Raw genomic sequence first — 13,140 nt, 5'->3', positions numbered from 1 at the left:
TCTGAAGGATTTCTAATACCTCTTCCTTGTAAACCTCAATCCCACCTAGTCTAGTAGCCTCTATCTCAGTATTCTCCTCGACAACATTGTCATTTCCTAGAGTGAATACTGTTGAAAAATATTCATTTAGCGCTTCCCCTTTCTCATCTGACTCCACACACAACTAATAAGATGCACTTCTAATGAGATTTCACATTAATTGCATTTGCAAGCGCTTTCTCTTGAATATGGTGTCCCATTATGAGTAAAACATTGGTAAAAGTACTTACAATTTTCTTGATACGTCACTGTTTTGATAAAGCTGTTGATAGTTTAAAAGCCTTTTTAGCACAACCCCTAGATTTATTTGCATGAAGGTTTGTATAATCTCTGTAGGTTTTACAGTGGTCACAGATTTTTGTTTTTATTATGCATTGACAACATCATACACTCCTAAGCCAATGTACATGCTGATAACTAAAAGACATCAGACTGAGTGCAGTTCTTGATATTTTGTTCCAAGGGTAAAAGTTTGTATCAAGTGTGTTATTTTTGTCTGTAATCAACATTGGCCACACTATTTACTGGCAATTACATGTTGCGTGTTTCTGGATAAACTTGCAGTGATTAAACCACAATGCTAAATCCTTCTGTGAGAACATAATTGTCATTAGAAATACAAAGTGCAAAAGGTGCCAGATTCAGAACTGAATTAAAAACACAGGAACGTTCATGACAGTGTATGTATGATTATAATATCCTGCAATGAGTTTAAAAATTGGTCTTTTGTGTAAGAAACTCCTCATATTTATTGACTCAAACTTTCTCTTCTCCCAACCTTTCAAGATGAGACATAAGTTAGGAGATACATGGCTTACGACTGTCATTTAGATCACTGCTGCTCTACTCTTAGCTGTCCATAAGTTTCCTTTAACATTTGTGAATTAATCTGTATTTGTTGACACAGGTTTGTGGAGATAAAGGGAAAAAGTAATTCAAGTCAGACTACAAGCTGTGAGTGGAATTTATCCAGGCAGGTTTCAGACCCTGTGATGGGGGAAGAAGGTCCCAGAAGTCAACACCAAAGTGGGATCCCTATATCATCTTAAAATAACTGCACAGAGGCAGGTATCCTGTCACTGAGTCACCCTTTATTTACATGTGCATTATCCATGGGCTGTGACCAGCCAGATCAAAGCCTTCTGAATCGCCTGTTTATATTGTCAGCCAGGGCTCTCTGATGGGCTCAAGTTAACAACCCCAACTAAGGATCTCAGGCAATGAGCTCCACCCGCTGACCATGCTTCCAATCACAACACATCCCCAGGGCAACAAAGTGTGGAGCTGGGTGAACACAGCAGGCCAAGCAGCATCTCAGGAGCACAAAAGCTGATGTTTCGGGCCTAGACCCTTCATCAGAGAGTGGGATGGGGAGAGGGTTCTGGAATAAATAGGGAGAGGGGGGAGGCGGACCAAAGATGGAGAGAAAAGAAGATAGGTGGAGAGAAGCATTTTCAAGGCTGAAGAGATTGCAAGAGAGTTGCAGTGGGAGAGAGATTCCCTGAGGTTGGTCCGGAGGGAGGAGGGTAACTTCTTCAGGTTAGGCATCCCTGGAAGAGGCTTCGCAGTGAGGTTAAAATTGTATCAGAGATAATGGGAACTGCAGATGCTGGAGAATCCAAGATAACGAAGTGTGGATCTGGATGAACACAGCAGGCCAAGCAGCATCTCAGGAGCACAAAAGCTGACGTTTCGGGCCTAGACCTTTCATCAGAGAGGGCCGAAACATCAGCTTTTGTGCTCCTGAGATGCTGCTTGGCCTGCTGTGTTCATCCAGCTCTACACTTTGTTATCTTGGATTGTCCAGCATCTGCAGTTCCCATTATCTCTGATACAAACATCCCCAGGGTAAGTTCTGTAAGTCGAGCTCAAAAGCAACCAATATAACTAAAAAGGCAGTTAAGACACATTTCAACACTGCATTCCTTCTTTCTGAACAGCACACAGCTTCTAAGCTGCATCCGTGCCTCTCCAGAGTTATCCAGTTAAGTGCACGACAGAATGAAACTGCTTCAATGAACCACAATGTTGGAACTTCTGCTCCGTAACACTGCAGAACTGCAGCTACGGACAGGCTACAGGTTCTTATACTCTCAGAAACCACAATCACTGCTTTCTGTTTTTAATCACAGCCTAACAAGTGATTGCCAAGTTCATGGAATACATTTCCCTGTATACCACTTTGCTCATTTTCAGCTGCATGATTCTGGCTGCTAGCCTTCAGCTCTGTAGACAGGCAGGAAAAAATTTCATTCCAGCATCAGCAGCAGCAACATTAGCAACTTTCTCTTCAACCCAATGCCCCCTCCACAGGACAAAGGAAATGGACACCCAGGATCCATCTCAAAGGCAAAATCCTCGACTACAGACAGACAATCAGCTCTCTCGGTGGCCTAGCTGATCACCACTTGAGGCAGGGAGTGGGAGGATTTATGACTTTGAATGTTCACCTCAGGAGAAAGTAACTTTAGAAGTTAGTCTGGGGTTTGGTTTGGGCTGCAGTTGGGTCAGCTGATGGGAGAGGCGGTCATGAGCCTCATTGCTTGGAGAGTTTGGAAAGATAAACTGACCTTGGATATAGGTTCAAAAGTAGCAGCGCAACCAATGCACCACAAAAATGCCAGCCAGGACATTTCACATTGTAGCTGAATATAAGTAGCTGCTGCTGATGGCCCACAACTCCTCATAGATTATTCAGAACATGAAGATTTACTGGACTCTAAGCTTTAACTGTTTCTCTGTCCACAGGTGCTGCCAGACCTGCTGAGTTTCTGCAGCAATTTCTGTTTTTGTTTGAAAATACCAGCTTTGATGAATTAGGCACTGGTTGGTCCTTTGTTGAAGAAGCCATTTTAAGAACAAAAAAATGGACTGATTGGCTTTCCTAATCCATCAAAAACAGTATGATTCTGTCAAAGAAAGAAAATTAAAACCTGAACTTGCGAAGTACTTTAATAATCTCTCCTACCACTGGTATTGCACTATTTTCCATAAAACCATGACATAGGTGCAGAATTAAGCCTTTCAGCCCATCGAGTCTTCTCGGCCATTTGATCTTGGTAGAAATGTTTCTCAACCCCATTCTCCTGCCTTCTCCTATAACCCGTGATCCCTTTACTAATCAAGAGCATTTCTACCTCTGTCTTAAATATAATCAGTGACATGGCCTCCACAACCTTCTGTAACAATGAGTTCCACAGATTCACACCCTCTGGCTTATGAACTTCCTCCTCATCTCAGTTCCAAAGGGTTGTCCCTTCACTCGAGGCTGTACTCTCAGCTCCTAGTCTCTCCTTCTAAGAAAAATATCGTCTCCACATCCATTCTATCCAGGCCTCTCAGTATTTTGTAAGCTTCAATGAGTTCCCCCTTCATCCTTCTAAACTCCTTTGAGTGTAGACCCAAAGTCCTCAACCGCTCCTCATATGACAAGCATTCCATCCCTGAGATCGCTCTTGTAAACCTCATCTGGATCCCCTCCAATGCCAGTACATCCTTTCTTAGGTATGGGGCACTGAACAATATTCCAAATGTGTTCTGACCACAGCCTTATACAGCCTCGATGTGGAGGTGCCGATGTTGGACTGGGTGGACAAAGTCAGATATCAAACGACACCATCAGTTGAAGAAGGAGTAAGACTCTGAAAGCTTGTGATTTCAAATATAGCTGGTGTCGTTTGATTTCAGACCTTATTCAGCCTCAGCAGTACATCTCTGTTCTTGTATTCATGTGTTTTATCCAGCGGCACCAGAACCTATTGGGATGCAAAATAACAACTATTTATTTTGAAACAAAAATGGAGATTGCAAGAAAAGTTCAGCAGGTCTGGCAGCATCTGTGGAGAGAAATCTTCAGTTAACGTTTCAGTTCAAGTGAACGGGAGGAAGGATCACTTGACACAAAACATTAACTCCGATTTCTCTCCACAGATACAGCCAGGCCTTTTCCAACAATCTCTACTGAGGTTTCTGATTTACAGCATCTGCAATTCCTTTAATTTTCATTCACTATTTATTTTGCTTCCCTGGTGACTATCGTCTCTGGTCTATGTCACAAATGGGAAAATAGAAGGGTTGTCATGACCCGTTTAAGAGCTAACAGCAAGCTTCACCAACAATTTACCTTTCATTTTGTTATTTTAACAGATTCCATAAACCTAATTTTTTAAATAAAGTGACTTTAATTAATACAGCACTTTTCATGAGCTCAGGACCGCTCAAAGTGCTTTACAATCTAATAAGCATTTTTGAAATGTTGCCACTACTCAAATGTGGGAAATCAGTATTTAATTTGTAGTCAACAAGCTCTTACCAATGCAAAGTGAAAACAATCAGATACTCTGATTTGCTGATAATGATTGAGAGTTAATTTTGCCAGGCTACCCTTAAGTGGTCACCTTTATTTGAAACAGTTCCACGGCATTTTTAAGAGACATACATCTCTTTGATAAACTTGGTAACTGGAAAACAGTTCTATATTATCAATGCAATATCAAATTTTCCAACTGTGTTCAGATTCAAAAGACACATGCTAATTTTTTCTGTCATATGCATAAAACACAAATTGAAAATCCTTTCAGTTTTCCATTCTTTAATTCAAGATGCTCCAATAATGTGATCAGTTGTATTTTATTGATGACATATCAAGTATTTCATGTAAACAGGTTGTTAATGAACATGACGTTTACAGATGTTCCTGATAACAAAAGGAAGCAATTAAAGGCTTGACAACAGTCATTATTACAGTCTTTGAAATAAATACATTATCAATAAACCAATTATTTAGAAAACTTAAATATTGACTACAGTATACTCCAAAAACAAACGGACTTATATCAGTCACTTCTTTGTTCGTGACAAGCACACCACATATACATCCAGTACAATTGATGCGATTGTTTTAAACATTGTTTTGAAAAATACAAGTCGATCCCTGTTCCCATTGGACCCACCTGTGGAAGGGGGCTGTTGATGCTGCTGGTAGAGGTATGTGTTTGGTTAAAATGCCCACTGCAAACATGGTACAAGAATTCCATTCACCTGCACTCAATAGATCTTTACTGCTTCTATTCGTTTTGTTCTTAATCCAGTGACTATCTGAGGATTACAGTGTGTGCTTGATTACCTGATTTCAGCCAAGAAGGCAGTAAAGTTTATCGAATGCTGTCAGTGAGATAAGTGTTCCAGGCCCTGCCTGCTATCCCGTGTCTCTTGCTGAAAATACTAAGTCAGAATGAGCTGGACTTGTTCAGTGATGGACCAATGCTCACTGCCAATATACACACATGAATAACTGGGTGATGTATCTGACAGGAACAAGGACCGATTAAATCCTAGCAAGGAATCACCACCTTTGGAATAGCAGGGAAGATATAACATTTGCAAAGCAAAGTTGGCAAAAATAAGTTGGTCGCTAACAAAAAAATCTTAACTGTGGAAAAGGATACTTTGGAATTCTGGCATACTTAATCCCAGGCATCTGTTGTTAGGCCAAGGAGTGCAGTCTGTGAAGTGTTCTAACTTTCATCCTATTTTCCAAAAAAAAATTCTACAAAAAGCTCCTAGGTAATTTAAATGAGCTATCTGAAATACAGTATAACTCATAATAATAAGCATCTGTAGCAGTAATCACTTGCTTTCAGCAGCTACTTTGCGCCAGTGCTAATTACACAGTCTTTCACTTTAGAACCTGACCACAATAGTAGAGTTGCATTAATTTTAGGGATTGATCATACTGCAAACCATCACTCATTCAACCTGGATACGATCAAATTAATTTGTGAATTTCCGATCACAAACATTCTGCTCTCCACACAATAAAAGCACAACTACTTTAGGATTTTCTATTAACATAATAATGTCACTGTGTTTGTTTATCTATTTTGATTATTAAGTATGGTATTTGTACGAAAGAGCTTCTGTTGAACACAGCTCATAGAATATGTAGTCTCAAGAGGATATAATGTCAGATGTTTATCCATGAATAGATTGCCCTGAGTGACAGGCTGTGCTATTGGTCAAAATATATACACACACTTTATTCACGTTATTACATTCTTACTTAAAATACTTTTGAACTCAAAGGAAAAGGCCAGATTTCTCTCATTGATATGCTGGAAAAGACAGGAAAAGGATAACACAGCAAAGAGGACTTTGTAGGTTTGAGAGCAGAGAGAAGCATTAAAAGGAAGGGAACGTAAAAATTAACTTTAAAAATATACTGACAATAAAAGGATCATTAATCATGTAACAGAAACTGTGAGTATTAACAATTGCTTCAATTAACAGTCTCAGCAAGGAGTAAATACATTTTGAGCTCACTAGCCTAATTTGCTGTACTGCTTTGCCTGAATTACTTGCTATGGGCTTCCCTAAACTACATCCAACTGACTTCTACGGAACAGATCAGATCTAAAATTTAGAAATATGAAAACCATCTCACCTTTGGAAACCACACCGATATGACATTATACAATTTAAATATCGTTCTATGGGTATGTGAAATCATTGGAGACATTTGCATTGGATGAATTACAGTGTGTGTAATAATGTATGCGATATGTTCAGGCATTTCCTGGAAAGGAAAGCAGACTTAAAAGTGCATGCAGATGAAACAGTGATGAACATGCATACAATATAGTGCTTCAATGTTCAAGTATTTCAAAGTTTGCTGCATCAGATATGTTTTATAACAAATTTAGTGAATTGCAAATATATAAAAAGAACTTTGGAAATATATTACAAGTTCTGATCCAATTATTTTTGCTGCTATTAAGTGCAATCAAGATTTCTTATTAAATCCTACTTCATTTGCTCTGTATTCAAGTTAAAAATTAACAAAATACAGCTGTTTAGTGACAAAACCGAAAAAAAATACTTAGTGGTTTTAAATATATTTATCAGTGGACATACTTCAAGAGTGACTGTAGTGTCTTAACTGAAATCGCTGCAAGAGAAGGCTAAAAACGTGTATACCAGTTCTTGCAAAATTTGAGTTTTGCTTTTAATCTGACCTTAGTGTATACTTTTAGTACAGTTGTAAGATATATTGTTGTGCGCATTTTTTCATAGGTACCTTAGCTACTCAATTCTATCAGTAATATCTGACTAAAACCAAAGCTGATCCTCATCTAAACTAGAAACTGCTATAGGAATATTAGCCAATAATGAGTAACATATTTTATTATGTTCTAATGACATTCTTCAGTAAGAGATTTCAAACTATTTGAAATAAACACACTGACAGCTGTGGTTAAGGTAATGGATAAAAGGCATTAATCTATCCACACCAAACTGTTAACATAAACAATGACCTTTTCTAGGTCTTGTGAATTCCCATTTGTTAAAATATTCATTAGTTAATAAAATTCTGATCTTGCATTTTGTGTTTAAAGAAAGATGATTTTGAGTCATAATTCCTGGCAAACCGTTTCCTTGTTTGTTTGCAAACACACAATGCAGCTGTCTAAATCATATTAAAATGAACAGGTGCATTACTCAAGTCAACAAATCATAAATATTGTTAAGAAATCAATGAAAATGTCATTCACTTTAGCTGGAAAAATACTTCAAACCTGTTAATGCTCACTGTAAAAATATTGCAGAGTTCATCAGTAATATGGCTCTGGGACCACGTGGTATTTATTCCAGACACAGGGGATGGACTTGAATGTTGCTGCAGCTTATTTATGGAAATGATTGAAGCACAACCGTGGCAATTTTAGGGAATAAGGTCTGACCTCATTTCGTTTTAAATCAACCTGCTTGGATGAGTTCTGACACACCTACATAGCCATGCCATCCTTATGTGCGACTTGAACCTGGTACTTATGGCCCAGAAACATGGACACTGCCAGTGTGCCACAAGACTTTAAACAATCACACTGACTCCTGAAATTTTGGATTGAACCAGGAGCCTTTAAATCCCCAGTCAAATGTTCAAACAGAGCTATGTTGGCTGGCCTCGAATCTACTTAAATTAAGACCATAAGACATAGGAGTGGAAGTAAGGCCATTTAATCACGGCTGATGGGCATTTCAACTCCACTTCCCTGCACTCTCCCCGTATGATGTAAATGAAGGGACCATAATTTGTTTTTGGGTCCCTGTGGGAAATTAGGCATCCTAAAGCAGAACAGGAGTTGGCACTGTTCTGCTTTGCTTCCTTCAGTGAAAAGTGGTGAATTTTAAAACACAAAATCAAAAAGAATTTCCAATGGAGACTGGAGGAGCAAGGCTCCCTCACAAGACAATATCACTTGCCCACATCGCCCCATCCACTCCAGCCAACACCACTGTCGCACCAAAACACCATCCTGGCACTACCTTCTGAACCAGTGGCCTGAAATTTCTCTTTTAAAAAGAACAGATTGCCAGTGGAGGTGCTGCAAGTGTCAGCTGCTAACCTGAATAAATTGAACATTGAGTATAGGAGTTGGGAGGTCATGTTGCAGCTGTACAGGACATTGGTGAGGCCACTTTTAGAATACTGCATGCAATTCTGGATGCCCTTCTACAGGAATGATGTTGTTAAACTTGAGAAGTTACAGAAAGGATTTGCAAGGATTTTGCCAGGGTTTGAGCTATAGGGAGAGGCTGAATAGGCTGGTGCTATTTTCCCTGGAATATATGAGGCTAAGGGGAGACCTCATAGAAGTTTATGAAATCATGATGGGCATAGATCGGGTGAATATCGAAGGGGTCTTATTCCCAGGGTGGGGGAGTCCAAAACTAGACGGCATAGGTTTGAGGTGAGAGGGGAAAGATTTAAAAGGGGCCTAAAAGGTAACATTTCCATGCGGAGGGTGGTGTGCGTATGGAACGAGCTGCCAGGGGCATTGGTGGAAGCTGGCACAATTACACCATTTAAATAGCATCTGGATGAGTATATGAATGAGAAGTGTTGAGGGGAATATGGGCCAAATGCTGGCAAATGGGACTAGATCAGTTTAGAATGTCTAGTCAGTGTGACATGTTGGATGGAAGGGTCTTTTTTCTGTGCTGTATATCTCTATGACTCTGTGAATAAGGATACTTCCCAGCCCCCTCCCGGTGGGGAATGCCCAGGCTATAACCTTAGCAGTCATATTGGCATTATATCCCCAGAGATTTGTAGCATCCCAGACAGGTTTCAGGGTTACTTTCAGGGCAATGGACTTTTATGGGTACTTCAGTGCCTTACCAGTCTAGAGGCTACAGATATCATGTATCAATCCAGGCCACCCCATCCCCAAACATTTACACTTTTTCTGCCTTTGGGAGTCCAAGTCTATGCCTTGGGCAACCAATCCCAATGTTGTGGAAATCGCCACCATTTTTATGCTAGAATAAGACACTCATGGGAGGAGTTAGCAGGGAGTTGGGGCAGGTACGGGGAGCCTTGAGGGAAGGGAAGGGAAAAATGTGGAATTCCAAAATCCAAGTCCATTCCCACCAATTTCCAGATTTCCCAGGCAAGAAGAGAATGCAGCTGAGCCCCAGAGGCCCAATTCCCCACCTCCTACCACAATACACATATCTCCTCAATAATGGTGATTTATTTGGGCAGATCGACCCCAGCAATGTCCAATTTTCCTGTCATTTGCCTCCTTTGATATTTTTATCTGGCATCCATCCCAACCGCTCTGTTGCAAGAACTGTCGAACGAATGCAAATTCCATCCCGCTGTTAAACTTTGCGGAATGTGTAGGAAACATCCCTTTTAAGTATCCCTGCTGAAAAAATAATCACAACCTCCACGGAGATTTCTTCCTGGCTCCAAGTGGATATTAAACATGAGGAGGATTCCTCCTTTATAACAATGACTGCACCCAATGAGTTTCCCAAGCTGACTTGTCAGACTTGAAACAGCAATCTATTTGAACAGCCCAGAAATGCTTGCTCCAGAGATTCCTTTTGTGCTTAAGTAAGTCTCACATTGGGTTGACATCAATGAGATGGGTTACATACGTGGGATACAGCAGAAAAGCTTAGCCACAGCTGAACAACCTGCACCCATTTTCACTTAGCATCCTTTGACTTGTTCACAGTAAGTAACTCGCTGGTTTCCCATAGAAAACATGACATCCACTTCTGTAAAATACACAGAGACATGCAAAATGCAAAACAGGCCAGGATTCAAAAGATAATATTTGAGGACAAGTGAACGCTCGGACCTGAAAGATTTGTGCCTCTTCTTTTTAGATGCAGACAAATTTGCTCTCTACTTGCAAAGTTCTTTGTTTTTATGTCTCATTTGCAATGCTTATAGGTTCTTCTTATATTTTACATACAGCACCCACAGGTTTTATTTTTCCCAACTGTTTCTGAAGGTGTCCAGTGTCAGCTTGTCTTGGCAGTGCCAACTGTTGCCACATGAATGCCGAATGCTACAGTTTATTAGCATTAATGTCTTATTGTGAATCTAGGTGCTACTTCTCAGAAATGTGTCATTATGACAACATCTACTGAGTTATCAAAGCGAGGAAACTGATAAGACCTGACATTTAACTTGCTGCCCACCCTGCAAAGGCACAAGACATGTCCACATTATAAATGTTGAAAACAAAAACAGAGAATATTGTGAGTAAAGGGCAAGACTGTCAAACTCTGAATTTCTTTGCATTTTTCCAGCAGGTTCTGGTTTTACAAGATTCAACAATATAATGTCTTGTAAAATGTTTCTCAGGATTTTAAACAATTGCATTAAAAATGGTCATTGCACGCAATTTATCAGGCCCAACTCAGGAACTGTGGTAGGTTTTCAACTTGCTGATTGAGTAACACCAGTCACACCTTTATGGAATCACAATGGACTTGACAGGCAGATAGTTTCTAACATGGCCTGCTCACCTTAACAGCAGTTTTCTGCCCGGCAAAATATTAGAAAGTTATTCCCAGTGGAAGCTGTAATAGCTGACAGTTTGAACAAGCAGAGATTTCTAACACGTCACCTCAAATAGATAAGAATAGCATTTAACTGAAAATTATTTGGAAGATTCTCAGAACAAAAATGTCTCACTTACACTGATTCTATTTTCACCTCCCCGCATGTTCACCAATTGTCTCTGTTCCCCATTCCTCCAAATACCAATGTAAAGAGCACGAGTGCAAACGATCACTCCATAACAAGATTAAAAAGATACAAGGTATCTGAGATTTCTAATTTCATTGAGGTATCTGGCCCTTCTGCACACTGTGGTTGGTTTATCTGCTTGGTGCATGTCACCATTTCAAATTTAAAAAGGCACAGGTTCTGTGGCTTACCTGGAGAAACTTCACAAAGGGTGATTTTTTTTTGTCAAAGAACTAAACTTCAAAACCGTCATCAGTGTTTAATAACTAAATGCCCAAGGTGGCATAGCACTGAATTCACTCAATATTGAACTGTCATGTCGTCCAGTGTATTCTTGGCTTTACAACTTCCAGCTTCCTGGAGCGTCCCAGGAAATGTCTGTGCTATGCGCTGGACTGATCCAGACTGTGTTTGATATTCATTGTCTTCAGCCCTTGTTTGAAAGGTAGGACATGACTGAGTCTGTGCATAGTTGTGCTGGGTCCCTGGGTTACTGATCAGCTCACTGACAGTGCTTATGGGTGAGGCTGTACGTCTCCACCTTTGCAAATGGTCTTCTTTATGTTTGATTGAATACCAGGCTACAAAGATGAAAATAAAGCCGACAAACTTGAGACCAGCTGCCAGTCCAAAGTAGACAAATCTGAATGACGTGACATCATATTCCCAGCAGGAGCCAACAACACCACACTCCTGTTGCCAAAGCATGCAGGTCGTATCAATCACAGCCCCAAAGTAGATTGGAGTCGGAATGTAAGCTGTAAGGCAAAGAACAGATTATATTCATAGAGAGACACACAGCACAGAAACAGATCTTTCAGTCCAACCAGTCGATGCTAACTGGAAATATATAAATATAAGGAAAGTTGTAAGTTTTGGAATTTATTTAACAAAGTAACAACCATTTATTTAATAAATTACATAAAACTAATTAATAGCAGAAAGGTTGGACAATACTCAAGTCACAAAGGAGTTTTCAGTTTAATTTGGACCATTTTGATGGATATAATTAGACAAAAATTATACAACAGAAGCACTGTCCATTGACAAACTGCATGTGACCTGTGCAAAAACCAACAAGAATGTCATTTCACTGAAACAAAAGGGGTGGAATCACTCTTCACAAAACTCCCCAATAATTCACTTTACACAACATAGTAGAATTTCTTGCTATGAAATAACTTACTTGCATAATTATTATTTACTTATTATTGAGTGCTGAGAGATCAAAAGAAGCCTCGTGCACATTATTGGTGGAATCTTCCGTCTGGAATACAGAAATGAGTGATGCTGTTTGTGGGTTATATATTAGTCCACGTAATGTAACACAGTTAGGTAGTCCTGGTGAGTCAGGTGTCTTGAAATTTATCCACAACACTACTGACAAGGCTACCATGTCACAGACATATACACGTTGCTTATTCATGTTGTTATGTTCTTTGTGTTGCAAACAGTTGTGTGGTTGCATGACATCTACAAAGAACAAAGAACAAAGAAACCTACAGCACAGGAACAGGCGCTTCGGTCCTCCAAGCCTGCGCCGATCAAGATCCTCTGTCTGACCTGTCATCTATTTCCTCTCTCGCTTCCCTCAGTACCCTGGGATAGATCCCATCCGGACCTAGGGACTTGTCCACCTTAATGTCTTTTAGGATACCTAACACTTCCTCCTTCCTTATGTCAACTTGACCTAGAGTAAGCAACAGCTGGGATCCAGTGTCATTGAGAACACTGAAGATGACAATATGATAGTTTCATTACCCCTCTCATCGCCCAACTCAATCTCACCCTGCCATCTGAGGCATTCTGCAGCTGGTACATTTCAAATGGTGCTCCTTTCTGTTTCCTTGATTTTCTGATTCCTGACATCCAAGAACTGCTGTCTACTAAACTGTATCAACCACAGCAGGAGAAGACAGAGAAAACAACGCCACAGCAGAAATCAGGATACACTGTCACTCAATCAGACACTAGCCAAAAAGCAATCCATCTGTGATACTGTCCTACTCACATGAGCTGCTTCTTCAGCTGTCTTGGAAGCTACATTT

The 13,140-nt window shown here is 40.0% G+C and overlaps 1 protein-coding gene across 2 annotated transcripts in view; it reads right to left on the bottom strand.

The window, feature by feature from the left end:
* Positions 1 to 4,652: 4,652 nt before the first annotated feature.
* The window catches only part of LOC125451395 (solute carrier organic anion transporter family member 5A1), a 161,633-nt gene continuing 153,145 nt past the window's right edge, over positions 4,653 to 13,140 (bottom strand). For both annotated transcript variants that reach the window (XM_048528432.2, XM_048528433.2), the window contains one exon: positions 4,653 to 11,850. In XM_048528432.2, coding sequence (XP_048384389.1) covers positions 11,393 to 11,850 — 458 coding nt within the window. In that variant the 3' untranslated portion in view covers positions 4,653 to 11,392. The remainder of the gene's footprint in view (positions 11,851 to 13,140) is intronic.

This window comes from Stegostoma tigrinum, chromosome 5 (genome assembly GCF_030684315.1).
Source record: "Stegostoma tigrinum isolate sSteTig4 chromosome 5, sSteTig4.hap1, whole genome shotgun sequence".
Lineage (NCBI taxonomy): Eukaryota > Metazoa > Chordata > Chondrichthyes > Orectolobiformes > Stegostomatidae > Stegostoma > Stegostoma tigrinum.
This window is presented reverse-complemented; position numbering and strand designations above follow the sequence as displayed.